Source organism: Mus musculus, chromosome 14 (assembly GCF_000001635.26).
Source record: "Mus musculus strain C57BL/6J chromosome 14, GRCm38.p6 C57BL/6J".
NCBI lineage: Eukaryota > Metazoa > Chordata > Mammalia > Rodentia > Muridae > Mus > Mus musculus.
Window position 1 is genome coordinate 70,372,099 of NC_000080.6, and position 24,310 is coordinate 70,396,408.

At 43.7% G+C, this 24,310-nt stretch overlaps 1 protein-coding gene across 3 annotated transcripts in view; it reads right to left on the reverse strand.

The window, feature by feature from the left end:
• Positions 1-378: 378 nt before the first annotated feature.
• The window catches only part of Piwil2 (piwi-like RNA-mediated gene silencing 2), a 64,422-nt gene continuing 40,490 nt past the window's right edge, over positions 379-24,310 (reverse strand). For all 3 annotated transcript variants that reach the window (NM_001364321.1, XM_006519329.3, NM_021308.2), the window contains exons 15-23: positions 23,230-23,343; positions 21,913-22,101; positions 20,381-20,482; positions 19,266-19,382; positions 18,430-18,518; positions 17,794-17,899; positions 4,565-4,818; positions 3,841-3,948; positions 379-2,338 (exon numbers count right to left, since the gene is read on the reverse strand). In NM_001364321.1, the coding sequence (NP_001351250.1) occupies positions 2,182-2,338; positions 3,841-3,948; positions 4,565-4,818; positions 17,794-17,899; positions 18,430-18,518; positions 19,266-19,382; positions 20,381-20,482; positions 21,913-22,101; positions 23,230-23,343 (1,236 nt within the window). In that variant the 3' untranslated portion in view covers positions 379-2,181. The remainder of the gene's footprint in view (positions 2,339-3,840; positions 3,949-4,564; positions 4,819-17,793; positions 17,900-18,429; positions 18,519-19,265; positions 19,383-20,380; positions 20,483-21,912; positions 22,102-23,229; positions 23,344-24,310) is intronic.

Sequence of the window (24,310 nt, forward strand, 5' to 3'; positions counted from 1 at the left end):
GCCTGGTCTACATTCTACATAGTGAGTTCCAGGACAACTAGGGCTACACAAAGAAACCCTGCCTTGAAAAATCAATCAATCAATAAAATAAGTAAGTAATTATATTTATTTTTTTAGCACCCTGATGAAAATATACTAGTGGAGAGTATTCTCTTAGTAAGCTGGTGAGGGTTCTTATTTACCCAAAGCCCCAAATGATTCAAACACATTCACAAACTTAATGCATTGCTATGTAGGTCTCCCAGTTTGCTCAGGGTGAAATCACTTTGTTCCCAATGGTGCTGCCCCTGACACGCACAATAATAAAGGAATAACTCTAACTTTTGCTTCTCTTTGAAGGAAAAGCCACTTAATAAACAATATTCTCTCAGACACAACTATACACATACATTGTTTTTATTTTACACCACAGGGCCCAATTGTTTGGCCCTGAAACTGAAAAACAAGGCATAGAAAAACCAAGGCAGAGAAAGTACATTCTGGCATTATGGTCAAGTATCTGTTCTACCTAAAGAGAAAAGGAGTGCTAGGAACAGCAACTTCTACAGACAAATTCAAAAGACTTCCAGAGAAATCCAGAAAGTGGAACTTAAGACTCGTTTTTCAGTCTGTTCTGTTTAATTCTATGGCTTTTACATTTCAGGTCTCAGCCTGGCCTTGGTCATAGACTCCAAAAGCCATGGGTGTATTTGAGGACCCTAACCCTTATTCCTCGCCAACCTCTGGGTGCTATAGCAAACTAAAGGCTTCCCTGGACAATGTTGTCTTCGAGCCCAGGCTTGGCCTGTCTGAGTGAGGGCTGACACTGACTCCCACAGCCCCCGCTGCTCCTCAGGACTTCACACTGAGGCTCTCCTAGCACACTGTTATTTAAAATGACTATTTCTGCTCAGTCCCCTACCATCCATCCACCACACCAAAACATAAATAGATACATACACATTTGAAAAGGTTAAGTAAAATTAGCTTTTAGAGCCCAGTAAAGGGATGGCCCACTGAAGCCTGAAGAAACTTGAAGATTCTGAAACAGAAGGAAAAAAATAACACAGAAAACCAGTGCTTCCCCCAAATACTGAAGCCCAGAGGCCCTAGGAAAATTTCCTACATGTCTAGACTCAGGTGAGACTATCACATTTTTCCAAGCCAACTTTGGGAAGCCTGAAACTTTGGGATTTTGAAATTTTCCAAGCAACACCAGCCCACAGCTGGAAGAGACTCTTGCGTAATCTCATTTACAGACTTTTGCAGAAAAACTACACTCCACCCCAAATGTTCCTAGGTCTGCTGAATCCTTTCCATGTGTTCTAATTGAATTTATTCAAGATTAGTCACAAAGAACAAAAGTGTGTGCGTGCGCACATGCGTGTATCAGTCGGGCTGCAGGAAAGCAATCTGATGATGGTTGCAAATAACCAAAAGGACCAGAAAAGCAGCTCTAGCCAGACTCTCGGGAAGTCAGACTCACAGCCCTGGGTCAGGTGGGCACATACGCCCGACTGTACCCTACGCTGGTTTTTCTACATGTCTTTCACACATGTAGACAGCTGCACAGTAACTCTCCTTTAAGATGTCTGCAATGACTTCATGTCACTTCTGCCACCAGAAATAGGATGGTTCTGTAGGCATAACCTCTAGGAACTGATGCTCAGGCTGCCTTGGGGGCTATTTTTTCCTTGCTTGACTTATTTGGTAGGGGGATTTGACATGCTAAGAACATGTCATCACTGCCCTGTCCGAAGCTCCACGCTCGGCTGAGGAGAAGCAGCGCTGACGGCACACACTCCATGAAGGCAGCGGGCAGCCAGCGGCTACCTACAAACTTGCTTCCTTGACCCCAGGCTTTGGTTTTGTTGTGGGCTTTGAGGGGACAGTGGTTTGTTTTTGTTTTTTGAGACAGGGTCTCACTCTGTAATCTTGGCTAGCCTAGAACTCACCATGTAGTCTAGGCTGGCCTTGAACTAAAGATACTCCTGCTTCAGTCTCCCAAGTGCTGGGATAAAAGGCATGCACCACAACACCCTACTATGATATCAGGGTTAAAAGAAGAACAGAAATCTAATTCTACAAGGATGGAGAAAGAGAAAATGCAAACATAAAATTCCACTGCCATTTCTGTTGATTCTGTAAGGAGGAGCTGAGCTGAGTCCAGTTGCTCCTTGCAGCCGGTGTCCAAGTTCCCAGTTACAGGAAGAACAGGTTCCCACACAGCTGGATGGCTGGCTCATGATGCAAAATCTGTCCGGACAGGAAAGCTAGCTTGTGGGCATACTTGCAAGGAGCTGGAACTCGGATGGTACCAGGCCAATTCCAGTACATGTGGCATAGTTTGAAAGTCAACCTAAAGTTAAGAAGAAAATGTGTTATCACTTCTACCTCCACCTAGGGGTGGGAAGGATTTCACTCTCTTGGGGATACAACACAGCACTCCTACCAACAGACTGGGGGAGTCTGGGAAACCTACTGTTGTTTTTCAGGAATTGTTAGTTTTATAATTCTTTCTTTAGTTTGGTTTGGGGTACAGGTTCTCAACTATCTGGCTTATGCTGGCTAGTAACTCCACTAGCCCAGGTGGGCTTTGAGTTGCCAGTGATCTTCCTGCCTCAGCCTCTCAAGTGCTGGAACTGTAGGTGTGAGCCACTAGGTCTGTCCAAGAGAGAAACCATTATTTTTCATCTGGAGTTGTTTATATTTTCACATAAGCCAAAGGATGGGTAAAGTAAGTCAGCACAAGTGTGATGGTATCCAGAGGACCGAGTTTGGTTCCCAGCAACCATAAGGCAGCTCACAAGCATTTGTAACTCCAGTTCCAGGGGATCTGACACCCTTTTCTGACTTCCACAAGTACCAAACACACATGTGGTATACATATATGCATGCAGGCAAAACACCATACGTGTGTGTATAATACAATAAAATCAGAAAAAGCCACAAAGGAAAAGGCTATAAAAGGGCATTCACCAGTCTATTGGGTCTGTACATCATAATTGTGGTAGTATGCCATAGTCATTTGCAGGGGTTATCCATCCTTCTTTCCATCTGGCTAGCTACCCAGCTAGGTTTTTGTTTGTTTGTTTGGTTGGTTGGTTTTAGTTTTTCCAGACAGGGTTTCTCTGTGTAGCCCTGGCTGTCCTGGAACTCACTCTGTAGACCAGGCTGGCCTCAAACTCAGAAATCCACCTGCCTCTGCCTCCTAAGTGCTGGGATTAAATGCATGCACCACCACTGTCTGACCGAAATTACAGACAGTTGTAAATTGCCATGTGGGTACTGAAAATTGAACCTAGGTCCTCTGCAAGAGCAGCCAGTGCTCTTAACCAGTGAGCCGTCTCTCCACCCATATAAAACTATTTTTCTAAACTAAATTAGCACTAATACTTTATGATGAACAGGAATGAAGACTGCTGGTCATCCATATCTTCTCAAAGCTCTTCGAATGATTTTAATGTAAAAGGAGGATTACAGATTATTCCTCAAAACATACCACCATTATCAAGATCTGGGAGTGTCAAGGGGTAAAATATTGGTCTAGGGAGCTGGCTCAGTTGGTAAAGTGCTCAAGCATGGGGACCTGAATTCATTCCCAGCAACAACTTGGGGTGGTCTTGTAATCATACACAGGAAATGGAGACCTTGTCTAATTTGAGTTCTAGATAGATCCCAGTAAGAAATATGATCTCAATAAACCAAGGTAAGCAGATGCTAAGACACTTGATACCAATGCACAAATGCACATGTGCACACATACATGGAAGGAGAAAAATATGTTGAAGGATATTGACTAGTGACTTAGCTATTAGTCAGGGTAAACAGCAAGAACAAGTATGTTTCTGACGGACTCACCTCTGCATGTGATCAGGGCTCAGATTTGCAGTGTTCAGAACACAGATGTAGTGTGTAGGTATGCCACAGCCCTGTCGCACATGATGGGCAAGAAGGTAGAAATCCACCCTAGCAAGAAAGAGCACCAACTCTGAGATGACTGGAAGGCATTCTGAGATCGCTGTAGCCCCATCATGCAAGGCTCAGAAAGGAAAATGACAAAGTCAATACATATACACGGGTGTGTGTGTGTGTGTGTCTCATGGATATAATCTCAGCACTGGGGAGGCTGAGGAGGAGGTTATGTATCTGTTGAGGGCAGCCTGCGCTACACAGAGTTTGGGAGGTATGGTATAGGTTACATGAGACCCTCAAAAGGAAGAAAGGAGACGGAATATACCTAAAAAGTAAAAACTTTGTTATTAAAAAAAAGAGAGAGAGAGAGAGGGCTCTGGACACAGTTTAATGGTAGACTGCTTGTCTGGCATTTACGAGGCACAAGGTTCAATCCCCAGTGATAAAATATGTGCGCATGTAGTTGTGAACTTATGTGTATGTATATCTGTGGTTGATGAAGGTGAGCCCATAGTCACACTATCCTCCACCACTGGGCTTAGCCAAAGCTTGCTTTTTTTTGAGACAAATATGAGGGTTCCATTCCACACCTGTCCAGGGATCTCCAGGCAACAGACAACTTCTCCAGCTTACTCTTCTGCAACTGAGGATCCCTGTTTTGCCTACTTACCACTCACAGCTGGTTATGGTATGATCAACCACAGTCCCGGGGGAGGGGGTTACGAAGTGATCAGGAGCAGCAAGGTACAGATTGGTGCTGATTTTCTTCTGAACTACAAACACCACCATCTTGGGGTGGTAGTTATCAAAGGCTTCAAAACACTTCTGCAGCTGAGGGATCTCGTAGTTGGCAACTGTCTTTAGCTGGCCATCAGACACTCCATCTCGGTACACCACAATTTTCTCTGGGAGACAATGGTTCACCTGAAATGACACATGGAGGAGGTGACTCCAGGGCTACAGTGGACCAAGCTCGCACTCATCCTGCAGGATGGAGACTTGGCGGTTGGAACTCTGGCACAAGCTCCAGAACACACAACTGCCAAGCACGCCACGGCTTGTAACAACCATCTCTAGATTTGCTCAGAGGAGCAAACAGGCCTAAAGCAGCCACAGTGCTGCCATAAAACACAAAAGCAAGTCATGGCAGATATAACTCACATGCTCACTACCTACCTTCAAACAGAGTGTACAACATTTAAAGGTAATAGCAGGAGCCAGACGTGGTTGCACACACCTGCAATGCCAGCACTGAAAAGTCTGAGACAGGAGGATCACCATAATTTCTAGGGTACAGGCCACACAGTAAAATCTTGTCCCAGAAAAAAGGAAGGAAAGAGGAAGGAATAGAGGAATCAAGGACTCAATTGTTTCAACTGTCCAGGAAAAGAACCTGGAAATGTTACAGAAACTCTAACACTGCAGTTTTCAACTTGTGGGTTATGACCACTCTGGGTGTCAAATGACCCTTTCACAGAAGTCCCATATCAGATATTCTCCATATCAGATATTTACATTATGATTCATAACAGTGGCAAAATAAAGTTATAAAGTCACAACGAAAATATTTTGTTTTGTTTTGTTTTGTTTTTGTTTTTCGAGACAGGGTTTCTCTGTGTAGTCCTGGCTGTCCTGGAACTTACTCTGTAGACCAGGCTGGCCTCCAACTCAGAAATCCTCCTGCCTCTGCCTCCCGAGTGCTGGGATCAAAGGTGTGCGCCACCATGCCCGGCCAGAAATAATTTTATGGTTGGTTATCACAATATGAGGAACTTATTAAAGGGTTGCAGCATTAGGACAGTTGAGAACCACTTGTTTAACACATGAATATATGCTCAGATTTTGACATATAAGTAACATCCAAAGTTATCTTATGATCCAGCAGAATGATAAGATTAAATCCATTTATGATAAGAAAGTAAGCGGGTTCTCACTACCTTAGCTAAGAATGCATTTGGTTCCATTTTAAGTTAGAAATCCTCTCAAAACTGATTTGCTTGGTTTCAGTTCTGATTACAGGTTAATCAAGTTCTAGGTCCTTGTCCCTTAGTATATATACACCATGAGTAAAGCTTGCTTACTATATTCTTTAAAGGCGACTCTACACGAAAATTTTATATCAAAAAACTCTTTTCCAAAAATTATCTTGCTGAGCATGGTGGTGCATGCTTGTAATCCCAGCTCTTTAAAGTTCAACGCAAGAAGATTGCTGTGAATTTGAGGCCAGCATAGGCTGCACAATAAATTTGTGGTTAGCCTAGGCTATGGGGCAAAATCTGGCCTCAAACATCCTCCCCTCCAGCTATCTTTTAAAAGTGTTAATTCAAGCTGGGTGTTTTGTGGTACATGCCGTTAGCCCCAGCACTCTAAAGGCAGAGTACCGAAATACAGAAGCAAGTGTACCTCTGAGTTCAAGACCAAATTGTCTACAGAATGAGTTCCAGGTCAGTCAGGGCTATAGAGTGAGACCCTATTTCCAAAACAAAACAAAACAACAACAAAACAATAAATGTCCTCTTTTCTGAGATACCGCAAATATTTCAACATTTACAACATCTTTATTTTCATTGGAGCTATTATCCCTTTTCATGGTACTTTTTTTTTTCTGCCTCACATTCCCCTCCTCTTTTGTGGCAGGACTTCAATCCCAGTAACAGACAGTCTTGTATACAGAGTGACCTCAAAGTCTCCAGCCCCTAAACCAGGGTTTCTCAGCCCCAGAGGGCCAGCATTTAGAAATAGGTGAGTGTTCACTGTTAGAGCTACCCTGTGCTCTGTGGATCAGTGTTTACTGCTGTCCCAAGTCTCTGCCTGTCATAAGTGGAAGTGTTTCTAGATAACTGCCCCAGTAGGGAGTAGAGTGAAAAAATGGAATTCAATTTACCTGTTGTGTTTTCTGCCACTACCTTAGTGTTTAGCCTGTGCAAACTTATCAGTGAGTGTTTGGCATCAGACTATGTCAGCTTCCAGCCAAACTGAAAGACCAGCTTCTAGCTATGGACATACAGAAAAATGTAACCCTCGTCAACAATGTTAAAATTCTCTGGGTCACCTAGTCTGTCCTTAACTTCCTAAGCTATAAACTGATAGTCAGGGAAGAAGGGTTACTATGTAAGGCCAATCACAAGCCTAGAAGGTAACTTAAATGTATACTGTAGAGCCTGTGATGCTCTGGACACACAGCACACTAAATGGCGGTGTAGGCCTGTGCTTATCTATCCTGATGCTCCTGGCACTGGGCACAGTGGGGAAGGCTCAGTGGGCAGTACAGCTGCTGAGCTGAATGCTATTTTACATGAAGCTATACTCACTCACAAAATGAACATGCAATGGCCACTAAATATGTGTCATTGCACTGTCTCAGAAAATTGCAAAATTTATTTTGTTTGTCCATTTGGAGACAGGGTCTCATCCAGTCAGTGCAGGCTGGCCTCAAACTTAGTTATGTAACTGAAGCTTGCCTAGAACCCTTTTTGTTGTTGTTGTTGGTTTTTCGAGACAGGGTTTCTCTGTGTAGCCCTGGCTGTCCTGGAACTCACTCTGTAGACCAGGTTGGCCTTGAACTCAGAAATCTGCCTGCTTTTGCTGCTTAGAACTCTTAATCATCCTGTCTCTACCCCTAACTCTCTTGGCTCTGCAAAATTATTTTAATACCATCCAAATACTCATGGAGCTCAGATGAGAGCTGGGAGCCAGAACCATAAAGCAAACGTCCCAACACGCTGAAAACACTGTCATAGAGAAGTAAAACAACATGGGCACAAGCTCAGCTGCTCAGCGTTTATCTAGCATGCACGGAGCCCTGGGTTCCATCTCAGGCACCAGATAAAATAAAAACCACGTGTGGTGGTGCATGCCTGTAATCCCAGAACTCAGGGAATGGAGGAAGAAGGGTCAAACGTTCAAGGCCAGCCTCAGCTACACAGTGATTTTAGGGGCCAGCCAACATTACCTGAGAACCTATTTCAAAAATAATAAAAGAAAAAATAAACTGTTAAGGGAATGGAAGTGTATAAGGGGGAAGAGCATGTCAGGACATACAGAATATGGGTGACAGACAATTCAGGCAGCCAGAGTGGAGAGTATAAGGTGAGCAGCACTAAGGCTAGGCTGTGGCTGTAAGAGGTATGATGCTGAAGAGAGACCAAAATGGCCACTCTACTTGTAAGGCTCCTCCATTGACAGACTGTAAGAACAAGCTGAAGAGGAGGAAGAGAGGCTGCCAAGCGACCCCTTCAACTTAAGAGTCCCAAAGGCACAGAAGAGCTAAGGATGGCAGCGCACACTTATACTCCCAGCATAGGAGAGGCTGAGACAGGAGGCTATCCAGGGCTAAACAGTAAGACAACATGTAGGAGAAAAAGAAAAAAGACACAGTAAATCTTCATTCCCATAGTACTATTAGAAAATTTTAAGTCAGACCTATTTATTGGGACTATTAAAAAATCATTAAATTTTAGTCTCATTGACTTCTAGAGGGAGGAGCTGTCACAGTACACAGAGAACTTGGAAGGTGTCCAGACAAATTCAAGAGGAGAGGAAGGAAGATGAGCTCTGGGGACATTTACTAGGTCAAGAAGAGCCAGACAGAGCAGGCTTGGAAGGAGCTCGTGCTCGCTCACCTAGCATGGGCTCCATTTCCAGCAGCAGGAAAGGCTAGACCAGCTGCTGACAATGCTGGGCACAAGAGGAGCACACAGGAGTCATGTGGATCCCCCACCCCCACCCCAGGTAACAATCATTTGCTTAAGGTTACACTGAACCACAAGCCCCTCCCAGTTATGTGAGGAAAGGGCAGGTGAGATTAAAATGCAGAGACAACACTGTCTCACAGGCCACAGGAACTTGCCTGCTTTGCTCTCCAGGATCAGATGTTCATCAGAAACGCCCAGAAGCCAGACACTGCAACAGATCACTTTAATCCCAACAGTTGGGAGGCTGATGCAAGAGGGGATAGGAACCCCACAGGAAGACAAACACAATCAACTAACCTGGACCCTGGGGCTCGCAGAGTCTGAACCACCAACCAAAGAGCATACACAGGCTAAACCTAGGCCTCTCTGTGGGTCCTGAGCAACTGGAGCAGGGGTTATCCCAAAAGCTGTTGACTGAATGTAGGATATATTCTTCTAGCTGGGCTGCCTTGTCTGGCCTCAATGGGAGAGGTAGCATCTAGCTTCACAGAGACTTGAAGTGCCAGGGTAGGGAGATACCCAGGGAGGCTCCCTCCCACTCAGAGGAGAAGGGGAAGGGGAATGGGAGAAGTATTGTGGGAGGGGCTGACCAGGAGGGGGACAGTGAGCAGGATGTAGAGTGAATAAGTAAAAAATTAAGGCCCTGCGTGGTGGCGCACGCCTTTAATCCCAGCACTCGGGAGGCAGAGGCAGGCGGATTTCTGAGTTCAAGGCCAGTCTGGTCTACAGAGTGAGTTCCAGGACAGCCAGGTCTATACAGAGAAACCCTGTCTCAAAAAACCAAAAAAAAATATTAATAGTAATAATAATAGTAATAAAAGAAAGAAAGAAAGAAGAGAGAGAGAGAAAGAAAGAAAGAAAGAGAGAGAGAAAGAGAGAGAGAGAGGGAGAGAGAGAGAGAGAGAGAAAGAGAGAGAAAGAGAAAAGGCTCAAAGACAGAGTGGGCAACATAGTGAGACCCACATAGACACTGTGACTCTACACAAAGCAAAATAAGTGTAAAGCAGAAAAAGTACTCCAGTCCCCAGACTGAGCCAGCCAGAGGCTGAGGCACCTCTGTAGCAATTTCAGTTGGCATTGTCAGAGCTCAGGCCAGAGCTGTTAAATAACAGGTCAAGTCAGGACCGGGGGTTGAGTCATTAGAGATATAACTGCAGAGGCAGGTGTCCACTCTGTCTGAGTGGGAGGTGACACTGGTGCTCAGACATTAGGAGTGGCCAGGAAGCACACATGGAGATCAGGTAGCTACTTGGACACGAGTTTTAGGAGCTCAATGAACTGGCTAGACAAGGGGTCTCAGATGGGCTCTGTGGAAACCCTCCTCTCCTGCTGGAGATTAAACCAGTCACTAAACATCGTCCTAAGAGTATCCTGAGACGTTTTCATGAGAAATTTTGACATAAATTACAATGGCACTTTGCAGAGTAAATGATGTGTGGTATTGCAGTAGGCTGTAGTAGTTTTCTAACTCTTTGTTTTTGTGGTTTTGGTTTTTTGAGACAGGGTTTCTCTGGGTTGTCCTAGCTGTCCTGGGACTCACTACTACTGGATATATTTCTAACTCATAAGTCAAATATAGCCATTTGCAAACATTAAAAGAAAAAAAACCGAGTTTTCTCACTCAAACTTTAGTAATTACCTTTCCTTTGAAATGTCATTTACGCTAATATGCATCCAACTTGGTATTTTTGTTTTTGTGACACAGTCTCATGTAGCTCAGGCTGGTTTCAAATTTTGTACGTACCTGAGCATAACTGACTTCTGATCTGCCTGCTTCCTACTCTCAGCATAGAGTTAAAACATTTTCTTTCTTTCCTTCCTTCCTTCCTCCCTCCCTCTTCTTCACTAGCAGGGACTGAACCCAGGCCGCATGCTGGGCAAGTGTTCTACTTCTGAGTTAGGTCCCTGGCCTTCTTTTGACTTTCTGAATCACAATCCACTAACTCACCCCGATGGCCTTGAATGTACTTGGTAACGCAGGCAGGCCTGGCCCTCTTGGTAATCCTCCAGCCTCACCCTCCTGAGTGCTGGGATTATAGACATGCACCACTATGCCTCCTGAGTGCTGGGATTATAGACATGCACCACTATGCTTGGCCTCTCATTTCTTTTTAGCACTGAGGAAGCTTTTATTGTCTGGCTGTGCCAATCATTTATCCATTCACCCACTGAAGGGCACCCTGGCTGCTTCCAGGTCTCTACATAGTTTATTGTGGGCTCCTAAATTTTTGACTTGTTTGAGCAAGTTTCCTAGATCATGGGGTAAGATTATGATTAGTTGTGTAATGGCAAACTAAGTATTCTGATGGCTCTAGATTAAACCAGCTTCTGGTGTTCCAAGTCCTGGACTGTGCCATTTCCACAGTACAGTAGACCACTGTTACTCTAAGGGCATGGTTTCTTTCTCTATGCTTATTTGCCATCTGTTGACAACCTTTCACATCAATTATGGTCTTTTGTCCATTTGGGAGGAAAGAGAAATGTAGTGAGACTGGGCTTTCCTATGTGTGTAGCCAAACCTTGGCTGGCCTGGTATTTACAAAGGGTGCAAAGGGTGGGTGGGGACTGGGGTGGGGGGAGGCTCAAAGCCAAGGGAAAAATTCTTCTCCCTTAACCCACGTGCTAGGATTACCAGTGTGAGCCACCATGCCCAACTGCTACGTTCCACCACTTCCCCAGTCCCTGGAGCTTGCACATAGGCCAGATTGGACTCCAACATTCAACACAGTCCTCCAAGTTCAGGATTACATAGATTTGTAGCCATGAGACATCCAGCGATTTGTATAAAATGCAAAAGCAGCTGGCTGGGTTTTGCGTCTTTAGAAAGAATCACCATTTTTCTTTTCAGTTACATGTCTGAGTCTATGTCTCAGGGTGTGTGCATGATCTTAGGTGCCTACAGAGGGCTGCTCCAGTTGCCCTAGAACTGGAGTTACAGGTGATTGTGAACCACCTGATTAAGGTGCTGGGAATCAAAGTTAGGAACTGAGTCTTCTATAAGAGCAATGTGAACTCTTAACTATTGAGCTGTCTCTCTGGCCCCTGGGTCTTGCACTTTAAGCATAGGTATATGAGGCACTGTAAGTTAACTTCTGTGAAATAAAGGCTGTGCAAATATTACTCCTTTTCTGCATGTTTAAGGCCATATGTTCTAGCAGCATTTGTTGGAGGACTTCAGTTTCCCACTGACTTGCCTCCATTTGTTTATCAAAGGTTATACACCTACATGTGTCTAATATATTTCTGGGCTGTTCTTTTCTCTTGAACTCTCTGCTTATCTTCCTGTCAGTATCACACAGTCCTAATTACCACAGCTTTATGGTTAGGTTTTACACTCTGTAGCATCAGTCTTCAGACCGTCCTTTGGTATTGTGTTGGCTAGTCTGTGTCTTGACTCTCCGCATAAATCTTAGAATCACTTTGTTGATGTCCAAAATGAACTTTCTGAGATTCCACTGAATCTGAGACTGTAAGTGAGAAGAACTGATACCTTGATGATCTCCAGTCTATCAGTGAACATAGAGTTCTTTTTCTTTATCAGTTTAATAACTTTCCACATGTGAACCTTGTGAGACATGTATATGTATATGTAGGGACACACACACACACACTCCATATATATATGAAGAGAGGGAGAGATACAGAGACAGAGACAGGGTATTACTCTGTTGCTCTGGCTGGCCCAGAATGCACTGAATAGGCCAGGTTAGCCTTGAAGTCATAGAGCTCTGCCTTCCTCTGCTCCCAGCTGCTGGGATTCAAGGCCACACTTTCATTCACCATAGTCAGGTTAGAGTTCCAGCCAATCAGAGGCTCACAGTAGAACTCTGATTTTAATATCTGAAGCAGGAGGCACCCAAACCACATCCAAGCCATGATTTTCTATCTTTCTAAACATATCTTAAATTTTATTTTATATGTATGAATTCTGCCTGCATGTATGTATGTTCAGCATGGGTGTGCTGCCTGGTGCTTTCAGAGTTCAGAAGAGGATGCCAGATCCTCTGAAACTGGAAAGGGATGGTTGTAAATTCCCATGTGGGCGCTGGGAACTGAACATGGGTCCTCTGCAGGAGCAGTAAGTGCTCTTGACCACTGAGACATCTCTCTATCCCCAACTGTTCCCCTACATTTAGAACTGAACCTCAGACAAAATCACATCCAAATCACTGCCAATCAAGACTAGAAGTGACAACACTTAGGAGAAATAAACTTCAGTTTCTTTTTTTCTTTACTGCATTAGTTAGGACTTCTAAAATGAAGCTGCAATGAACAAAACCTAGAGGGACAGGAAGCTACCTCTGTCTGCAGTGAGCATGGTCATTGCTGTTGTATAACCACACTGTGGCTTTACTAAATAAAGCTATGCAAGTCTAATTCAGAAGGGGACTTCAATCTATGTGATAAAAGCAACAACACCACCTACTCAGGTCCTTCATGAAAAAACCTCTACATCATGAGAAACTTAATGCTAGCTGCTTCTCCTCTAAGATGAAGAATAAAATAGTAGTTTCCCCATGTCTATTCTTACCCAAGAACCACAAACTAGGTGGCTCCAAATAACAGACATTTGTTATCTCATGGTTTGAAAGTTGCAAGATGAAAGAAAGCAAGATGTAGTGGGCCGAGGCTATAGCTCAGTTAGTAGAGTGCTGACCTAGCATGCACAAGCCCATGTCTGATCCCAGTACTGCATAATGAATGCGTGGTGGTGCGCTCCTCGAACCCCTGTGCTTGGGAGGAAGAGGCAAAATGATTAGAAACTCAACAGCGTCCTTGGCTTACACAGTCAGTTTGTGGCCAGCCTGGAATACATGAAACCCATTTTGTTGTTGCTGTATTTTTTTTAAGTTTAGTTTTTGTGTCCGTTGGAGTTTTGCCTGCATGTATGTCCTTGTGAGGGTGTCAGAAGCCCTGGAATGGGAGTTACAGACAGTTGTGAACTGCCATGTAGGAGATTAAATCACTGAGTCATGTCTGCAGCCTCTGTTGTTGCTGTTTTAAGACAGAATTTTTCTGTGTAGCCCTGGATGTTTTTGAAATCTTATTCCTTTAACCATTTCTATCGTCTACCTAGAGTGTCCTTTTCCCATGAACAATGTCGTATTTTAGTTTACTTCAGTGTCAATCTGAAAGGATGGCATCTCTATTTCTCATTTTTCTGCACATCTTTCACCTTCATTAATGGAAGTCATTTTCAGTGGACTCTGGATCCAGGTTGGTGGTCACTGTCTTTCATCACTTTGAAGCCATTCCTTTATATCTTATGGCTTCACTGTTTCTGTTTACAAGTTACCTATTAATCCATTAAAGATATAACCTCTTCTTTGCTCTCCCAATTTATGTGTATTTTTATGCTTATTCCCAGCAAATTTTTATAATGTGTCTAACTGTATCTTTGCATCTATATACACAAATATTTACACACACATATTTTATCTCCTGAGATTTGTTGGGCTTTGTGTGTGTGTGAGAGAGAGAGAGAGAGAGAGACAGAGACAGAGACAGACAGAGACAGAGACAAAGAGAGAATGCAAGCAGAGAGCTCAGAGAGAACTAACTGACCAACCAGGTCTCACTAGGAACCCTAGTATAGGCTAGCTAAGCTTGCGCTCAGGATACTCCTGCATAGACCACCTGAGTGTTGGGACTGCAGGTGCACCATGCGCCTGCCTACTTGCTGGACTTTCTCAACTGATGATTTGGCATCCTCAGTGCATAGACCACTGATTCTTCATGCTGCCTTCTCAGATACTGCTTTGACTCTTGTGAATTTTTGCTGTTGTTGTTTTTTGCTGCCTTTGAGTCATTTCTATGCCTATTCTGTATTCCAACCCCATGCTCCCCATATCTACTGGCTTTTCTGTTTTGTTTTGTTTTGTTTGCTTGGTTTTAGCTTTTGCATCTCTGTACTTCAATCTGATTACTTTCTTCTTGCCTCTCTTTACCTGTATTTTAAACCACTGTTATATACTGTTGGGATGGCAGCATCTCTGTCCACCCCCAGGAAATTTCCGACATCCTACCCTTCAGCCTCGCAGAATATGACTCTTATTTTAGATAATGACACAAACACAGAGGTAAGAATGTGTGAAAATCTTTTTACAGGATAAAGAAGACAAGCAAAATCAGCCCCACTGTCAGCTTCACCTGAAAGTTCTTGCCTCAGGAAATAAACGTCTGCTCTTTGAGCCCTCCACCCATGATACCTTGTTCTAGCCTCCTTAACATATAACACACACATCTGTGGAATGTGCAATCTCAGTTATTATAGTTTTCACATCGGAAAAATTGTAGATTTCAAAGCTTTCAGTTCACTGTCCAAGGCCTTTTATCTCTTTGAAGATCTTAAGTTGTTTTTATTTATTCATTAACTTTATTCTTTTTTAACATTTATTTATTTGGGGGTGGGTGGCTATGTGTGTTACAATGTGCTGCTATGATATCTATGTGCATGTGTTGGTGTGGGGTATGCTATAGGAACAGGTTCTCGTCTACCATGGAGGCTCCAGGGATCAAATTCAGATGGTCAGGTTGTTGGCAAGTGACTTTAGCCACTAGGCCGTTTGTTGGCCTTCATATGTGTTTTGACTACCCCCTCCCCCAAATACTGATGGACTGTCAAGAGCACTCCTACAAAGTATTTCAATTATAGAAGGACCTCCAATAAAACAACAAGAACAGTGGATAAGGTCAGCAGAATCAGTTTTGAGAGTCTCACTATGTAGCTGTATAGTCCTGGCTGGCCTTGAACTTGCTATGGTTGCCATGCCCAACTTGTGAGTGAAGGGATTGCTCTGGCGTGTTTAACCTAGTCTACTGCTTCCCCTTCCCCACTGCAGCCTTGTCCCCATGGTAACCGAAAATCAACCAGCGCCATGGGACAGGGAGAAGAGGAAAAATCCCTGAGGTTGGGTTCAGAGGCACACACTTGTACTCCAGCACTCGGACAGCTAAGCAGAACAATCCCATAGCCTGGGCCACACAGTGACTGCGAGGCCAGTGGGAGCCTTGAAGCAACTCCGCCATTCATTAGCTATTAAGCTATCAGAATAGAGGCATCACAGACTGCGTGTAAGCAACACTACAAAGATTATAGAGTGCAATCAACCACCACACCCATGTAAGCGGTGAGCCTCTGAATGCCAAGGCTCAGGTGAGTAGTCAGGGCTGGCAGTCCTCCACACGCCTTATCATATCTTGGTGCCAGGAAACACAGTGTTCTGCCTTCAGGAGGAGAGAGCTACTGAAGTTCCTTGTGTAGTACTTCCTGATTCAGCCAGTGCATTCCTTCTCCAAGCTGACTATAATCTGTATCCTTTCTTTTTTTTTTTTTTTTTTTTTTTTTTTTTGGTTTTTCGAGACAGGGTTTCTCTATATCCCTGGCTGTCCTGGAATTCACTTTGTAGACCAGGCTGGCCTTGAACTCAGAAATCCACCTGCCTCTGCCTCCCAAGTGCTGGGGTTAAAGGCGCGCGCCACCACGCCCGGCTTGTATCCTTTCTTAAAATGAGCCCCAAGCATGGCTAGAACAGCTTTTAGTGGGTTCTTTATCAAAACTGAGCAAGATTTGGGAAACCATGCCAAACTTCCGGCTGCTAGGACTTCCAAGTGGGACAAGCTTGGGTAAAGTAAACTTCATTGTTCAGCCCTAAATTCTTGTTTCAACAATGATATTTCTGAAATTAATATTTGCTAGGAAAAAACATTAGATATGAATAACAGGAGACAAAAAAAATTAGGAGACTTCCATCTAGAAAATAAGAAAAAGTAAAAGAAACAAATAAGAGGAACTCATCAAAAAAAAAAAAAAAAAAAAAAGAACAGCAAAATGCCCTTGAAGCCAGATGTGGCGGTATACGCCTTTTATTCAAGCACTTGTGAGGCTAAGGCAGGTAAGATTCTATGAGTTCAACAGTAGCCTGGTCTACATATGGAGTTCCACTACAGCCAGGGGTACACAGAGAGAGAGAGACCTTGTCTCAAAAACCAAAATTCAGCTGGGCAGTGGTGGTGCACGCCTTTAATCCCAGCACTTGGGAAGAAGAGGCAGGCTGATCTCTGAGTCCGAGGCCAGCCTGGTCTACAGAGTGAGTTCCAGGACAGCCAGGGCCACACAGAGAAACCCTGTCTCAAAAAACAAAACAAACAAACAAAAAAAAAAACCCAAAATCCAAACACAACAAAAAAACACAAAGCCCCTGTGAGAGGTCTGGAGTGTAGCTCAGCATAAGGTATTTAGCTAGCTTGTACTGATAAAGCCCTGAGTCTGATCCCAAATACCACCCAGACAGAGAAGGATGGGCAATGATATAAATAACACAGCTAAATTAGCAGAGTGTGACAACCAGTAAACAGTACACAACACAGAACCTTAAAGACAAACACAACTTGATCCTTTTAACCAAGGGAGGGAACAGTGAGGGGAAAAAGGAAAATGTCACATAAGTCATTGTCAAGTTAGGCCCTAGAAGACAGCTTGCAAGGAAACAGTAGTAAGAAAAGAAATAACAGAGCTTGGTGATAAATTACCTATCATTTGGATCTTCTGAGACATACAAATCCATATTGTCCAATACACGACGGATACTATGAAAATCTTAATTCCATAAGAGACTAACTTCAGTCACATGGAATCATAAATTTCCAATGGCCTACCTGCTATGCAAAGGCCACAGTGGCCCTAAGAATGGAAGCCACTTATCACTGCTTTGATGTCTTGGCTTGCACAAAACTCAGAACCTTGTTTGCTTACTCTTCTAGACCTTGTCTCAGCTCAATGACAGCAATTCCCCCTGGGGAGCAGTCTTTGACATTATGAGCAGTGAATTACAGTGAAGCTTTTGTCCTAAACCAAAATGAAGAGTCAGCAGCTAATGGCAGTCATAAACAGTTGAGTAAATTAATAAGTTTTAATTGCTGAAATTTACTTCCAACCCAGCCAGTAAGGGCATGGGAATTAGGTCTGCAGGCACCAGCTGGTCAAACGGGCAAACCTTTATTACTTATCAAAGCAAGGTGCAGTGCTGGGCTCTGCAAGCTGCTGTCCAGAGCAGAAGCCTGAAAGGGATTCTGAGCTCCCTACTAGGCTATGGCTTTCCGACACTATGACGTCCTCCCCTCCTCCCCCATGTCTGATCTCTGCTTAAAATTTAAATAGGTGTCCCTTAAAATGTAGTAATGTTAGGATTTCTGGTCTCCTCACCTCATAATACTTTTTCAAGGAACCCACCAGGCAGAGCTTCAGGCTGTCCACAATCTCCTGATGTGGCATCTGGAACACCACCCTCGAGTACCATTTGGTGAGTGTGCTGGGCAGGTGGGGAGGAGAAGGAGAGACACAGTGAGAGCACAGTGAGCAGCCACTCCCACACAAAGGCCCGTGCTCTGCTATCCACACACAGGGTCCCTTTCGAACACATATCATCATATCACATATCATCTATCTACCAAATGCACTCTGGGATCCGTACAAGCCTAACAACATGAGTTCAATCCCCAAACCCAAGGAGGGAAGGGATAACTGACTCCACAAGTCGTCCTCTGCCCTCCAAACATGTGCCTCCCCTACACCTTCCCCGATGACAACTACATTTCTAAAAAGACTAGTAACACAAGGCACTGGCAGCCTCTGTCCTGCCAAAGGTGCAGAGTACAGGGAGCAGATTGGTGCCTGTGATGAGTGTCAATCACACTGCAAATACAGATATGAGAGGACAGAGGAAGGAACTTAGTGCTTCATATACTAGCAAAGAGTACCCAAGACTCATCTGATGGATTTTTTAGTAAGATCAGGCATCAAAATGAGGTAGGCAACAATAATACTGCTATAGTTGCTTACAGATTTATGCTGGCCACGAAGCCGACCACAGAGCGCATGCCTCTGCTGGGGTCATGGTACACATCCATTCCAATCACCATTAGTTGTTTCTAGGGTAAAAAACAAACACACAAAAAGCAGAACTCAAACCCAAGCACTCTACAGCTCCATCTTTGTTATCTCAAGGTAAAGCAGGCCTTGTCTTATTTACATAAGAAAACAAGCTTTGCAAAGAAGACTGCAATCAACTTTCTAAACAAAGAACAAAGCCAAATCTAGATCAGGAATCAGCAAATATTTCCTATAAAAGGATAAATAAGTAAATTTGCAGGTTTTGAGAGCTGAGTCTCCCTAGGAACCCTGTGTAACTCTGCCTTTTGACTACAATGGAAGGCAGATGCATCCAATGCTGTGCGTTCCAAAGAAAGTATACGTAACTACTGAAAACTGAATTTCAGATAGTCGTCATAGGTCAGGAGATGTTGACCTTACTTTTTTTTTTTTTTTTTTAAAGATTTATTTATTGTTATATGTAAGTACACCATAGCTGTCTTCAGACACCCCAGAAGAGATTCACTATCATTACAGATGGTTGTGAGCCACCATGTGGTTGCTGGGATTTGAACTCAGGGCCTTCGGAAGAGCAGTCGGTGCTCTTAACCACTGAGCCATCTCTCCAGCCCTTGACCTTACTTTTTTCACCATCTCAAATGTAAAGTGCATGCTTAGCTCATGGTCTGTCTAGCAGCATGCAGCATGTAGCATGCAACAGCATGCAACTCTGAGAGCAACACAGTGACAGCAGAGCAGGCTGGGAAGAGCCTGGCACTGAACAGACACATCTCTCTATCACTCACCAGCGGAATATCCACTCCCCAGAGCTCACCACCCAGTTTACAGTTCATCTGAAGTAAAATTTTCTGAGCCACGCTCCGAAGCCTGGTGGGCTGACCAATGGTTCGGACATTGATGACCTGTCGTGACAGGACCAGAACATCATCACCCTTTTAGGAAATGTTAATACTTCTAAAGTATCAACATCTCTTGGCTCCATGCCTTTCCTCTGTCCCTTCCAACAAGGAAACCAAAATCAGAGGATGCTCAACTCCTTCCCACTCAGTGGCGCAGTATCTGTGGACAGCTGCCCATACCGTCCTGTAATACCCAGATCCCCATTATTTGTAGGACGGAATGTAATCACTATGTATGTAAACAGTTGCTATCCTGCATTGTTTAGGGAATAAGCACAAGCATTTCCCTTCTGAGTTTGATGAGCTCAGTAGAGGTATAATTTTCTTTCAGAAGGGTTTTAAACTATGTTTGGTGAATCAGCTGATGAAGAATCCACAGATAGGCCAGCCATGGTGGCAGACTTGTAACGCCAGGACTTTTGTATGTGGAGGAGGTGGGTAAAGGCAGGAGGAATAGGAATTTAAGGTCATCTTTGTGTACATAGTGAGTTTGAGGCTAGCACTAATAGTGAGGACTGAGTGTACTATATTAAGAAGCTTGAAATTAGCATGTCTTTTATTAATAATTCTAGCATCATCAGGCATATATGCACATAATAGGCACATGAACATACAATATAGCATGTCTGTTATTAATAATTCTAACTCTAGCATCACTAGGTATATATGCACATAATAGGTACATGTACATACAAGAACTTTCAAAATTATATTATTCAAACTGACATTTTTAAAGTTCCCTATGAAAAATATTTTCCCTTCTCAGAGTAAAGCCTCCAAGTCCAGCCTCAGTCACGAGGAAGCAGCAGGGATTGGGAGGAGCAGAAGAACAAGAGCTACCTGCTGCGGCTGGCTCCTTTTAATCAGAACCTTCGGTGTAAAGCTCCACCAACGCCAGCCTAAAATGGCTATTTCAGCTTCCAGAGCTTCAGAGACACTGAGCTGGAGACTCACTGAGACTCTACCTGGGGCTCAAGGCCATGGGCTCCATTTCCACGCACCTGTGAGGGCACTGGGGACTGCACGCAGCACAGCTTCTTGATGGCTCCATAGAGATCATCACGTGTGCCCATGATGATGCAAACGACCATTTGTATCTTCCCCTAGAGGAGACAAGAATATACTTCCAGGATCTGATCACTCTGGGGACTTTCTTAGGACACAGATAAGGTAGACAGGAACTGAAAGACAAATGGTGGACATTCCAACCAGAATCATTCTTTGAATCTGAACTATTATTTGGCTTGGGGCTGCTGTTCACAAACAAGTGATACATTACTCACACCTAGAGCTGACATGACTACTAATGTTTGTTTACAAGGAGTCTCAAGATTCTAGAAAAGGGCCAGACTTAGAAGTATGCAAGGGTCCTATGGCTGCCTCTCTAACTTCCCCCAGTGGCTTTCCTGTGCTCTTCAGTGAAGTAAGCAATGTGTCAGACCACAGAACGTCAGCTGAAGAAGTGTGTCTACATGGAAGTGTGCAGAGTCAAACAGAGAAGGAACAGGGCCAGGTCCACAGTAGCTATTCCTCACTTTCTGTTTAGGGAGAACAGACACTGCCAGCAACATCTTTATCTCCCAGGCGTCTCTATCTCCCAATACTCTTAGCCAATGTCAAAAGAGGACCTTCCAAGAGGGGGATGTCAAACAGAGAATACCACAATGCTAAGAGACTCCAACTCCAGGACTGATCTTCTCCCAGGACAATTCCATTCACCAGACTCTTGGGCTCAAAGCTAATTTATTTCCAAAGACTTTTCTTCTGCCTCCATCCCCTCTTTGACTTCCTCCTCTGTTACAAGGGCTGGAGAGATAGATGCTCAGTGGTTAGGAGCACATGCTGTTCTTGCCACTCTTGCAGAGGACCTGGGTACAAGTCCTAAAGCCCACACAGGAGCTCACAGAAGTCTGTAACTCCTGTACCAGGTATTCTGAACCCTGCTTTGGCATCCTCAGGTGCCAAGCACACACACTGGACTGACATGCATGCAGGCAAGACACTCACACACATTACTTGTAAATGTAAACTTTTTTTGTAAGTTTTGTAAATATTTTTATTTACAAAGAAGTAAGAAGGCAAAGTCTGGAAGCTCAAATGGGAGTACTCACATCCAGTGTTCTGATCAGTTATCAGGATTAGCTAATGTGTCTATGGCCAAGTTCATCACCGTGGCAATGTATATCGTGGGCCAGACCATTCTACTACAACTCAGAACTGCATCCAGAAAGACAGCACTTGGCTCAAGTAGTTGGTTCCTGAGCACAACATGTTCTACAGATAATTAACTAAGTAAGCTGTTCTTTCAGCCAATTTCATAAGGAAAAGGCTAAAGAGCACACACGGATAAACCAATACAGAATGAGAAATGCAAATAGCCAAAGGGCGTGAAGAATACAGTTTCATGGGAAGATGAGAAGGACGCGGGCTCCTGGGCATCATTAATAGACTGATAATCCAGATAATTTGAGATTGAGCATCGAAGTACTTTCAGAGATCTTGTAAGTTCACTCCAATTAAGTTACTTTATTACCTCAACTCCCAGTAAGGACTGAATGGTCCTGATATAGGTCTCTATTCGGTCATCCTTCAGCTCAACCCAGGCTGGGGGGCTTATGCGCATGCCAATGGGCCCGGCAATCTTTTCCAACATGTTAACCAGTTCTCTGGCTTGGTCCATTGCTCTCTTTGGATAAAAGAGTGCCCAGAAATGCATGGGAATCTAGGAACAAGAACATGGTATATTTAGACTTGGGAGATTTTACTATAAAGGAGAAATAACTTTTATACTTCTTCTGCTTGAGTCCTTCTGTCTTATATAATTTCTATAATTCTCATAGACTTATAAATACTGACAGTCTTATAATGGAATTCAACATTGAAAACTCATCTACAACACACCCAATAATATGAAGGAAATTCATGAACACAAGGTTAAAGAAAGAAGTCAGACATAAAAGACTATTCACTCTAATTTTGACACACACACACACACACACACACATATACATATACACATAAACATACTTGCTCATACACACACAGTACAAAAACAGTCAAAAAGAATCTATGCTTGTCAGAACAGTTGTTCCCAGAGAATGGGGGTGGCAATAATCAGGAAAAATGGTGAGGGGTTGAGCGCATCTATACATTTCTGCTTTTTAACCCTTGGTGTTGGTTATATAGGTCTATTTAGTTTGTAAAAATCAAGTATGTTTTTTTGTTTATGCTGTATTTCAATAAATCTTTAAGAGTTGATGTTTTTTACATATGGCCACAACAACCAACATTCAGAATGTTGTTGAAATAATCAGAAATAACTGTCTACTATTTTATACTTTGATGCAAATAACTAACACCTAGTTGTTTTAGAGGAGCACTGTTTTGACTGTCTTCTATGGGTAAAAATAACCCTGGGAATTCCCAAGGGCAAAGAGGAAGAGAGACCAGGCAGCGGTGGCGCACGCCTTTGATCCCAGCACTTGGGAGGCAGAGGCAGGTGGATTTTTGAGTTCCAGGCCAGCCTGGTTTACAGAGTGAGTTCCAGGACAGCCAGGGCTACACAGAGAAACCCTGTCTCGAAAACCCAAAAAAAAAAAAAAAAAAAAAAAAAAAAGAGGAAGAGGGAAGAAAAAAATAGGCTGATGCAGAGGGATCACCATGGTAGCATAGTTCTTTCCCTTCAGCCTGTGGTCAAAAGGCTTCCCTCTAGCACTGCTCTGCTACAAGGCCTGGCTGAGCAAGTCACTCAGGGTGGAGTCTGGATGACTCTTCCTCTCAGAGGAGACACCAGATCACCCATTTCCACACTCTGGAACACTCATTCTCGAGCACTTCAGAGTTCACTCACAGTTAGAATGGAAGCATCTCTGGTCACTTCCTTAACCCAGTTCAGGTCCTCCGATGTGACAAATGAAGTGTTCCTTAAGTTGATCCTCTCCATTGGCAGAAGCCGACCTTCAATCTACACAGGAAATAAAGTGCTGCTGACGTGGGGCCTGCTACAGTCATCAAGGAAACAATGGTCCCGCTGACTCCAACTTCTCAGCCACACACTGCACCTATTACATCCCCACACCTTTTTCTTTCTCTCTTTTATTTCCTTTTCTCTGTTTTTCTTTTCTTGCTGGCCTCTGATTTGCTGCTTGGTGAATGGAGGGTCAATGCAAAAACAGCCATCACACCGCCACACCACATGGTCTCTGCACTGTGGCTCAAGACTGACCAAAACGTAGTTGTCAGATTTGCCAGCAAGTGTATTTATCTGCTAGCATCACTGGCATCATTTTCTAATATTAAAAAAAAATCTGTGTATGTTAATATGTATGCAAGTATGTTTGTGTATACATGCTGCATATGTATGTGCTTGTGTGTATGTGTGTGTAGGTCAGTGGTTCATATCAGATGGTTTCTCTATAGCTGTCCACCTTATTCTTGAGGCAGGTTATCTTGCTGGCTGGTGGTCAGTGAGCAGTGGGAATCTGCCTGTCTATACACACCACCAGGCAGGATTCAGAATTAAATTCAGGTTTCTTGTACTTCAGGACATGATGGTCTAAGGTTTTGCCCCCAGGACCCATGTATAGAAGGAGAGCCCACTCCTGTGCATTGTCCTTCCACCCCCACACACTCACAATAAATAGAATATAATACACTGTTTTCAAGACAGGGTTTCTCTGTGTAGCCCTGGCTGTCCTGGAACTTAACTCTGGAGACCAGGCCTCAAACTCAGAAATCCTCCATTCAATCTTCTGGAATCCATAGCCACTATGGCTCAAGATCTTCAAACCAAGATCCAGATAAGGATCTCCAAGCCTCCAGATAAGGGTCACTGGTGAGCCTTCCAATTCCGGATTGTAGTTCATTCCAAATATTGTCAAGTTGACAACCAGGAATAGCCACTACAATCCACCCCTTGTCAACTTGACACA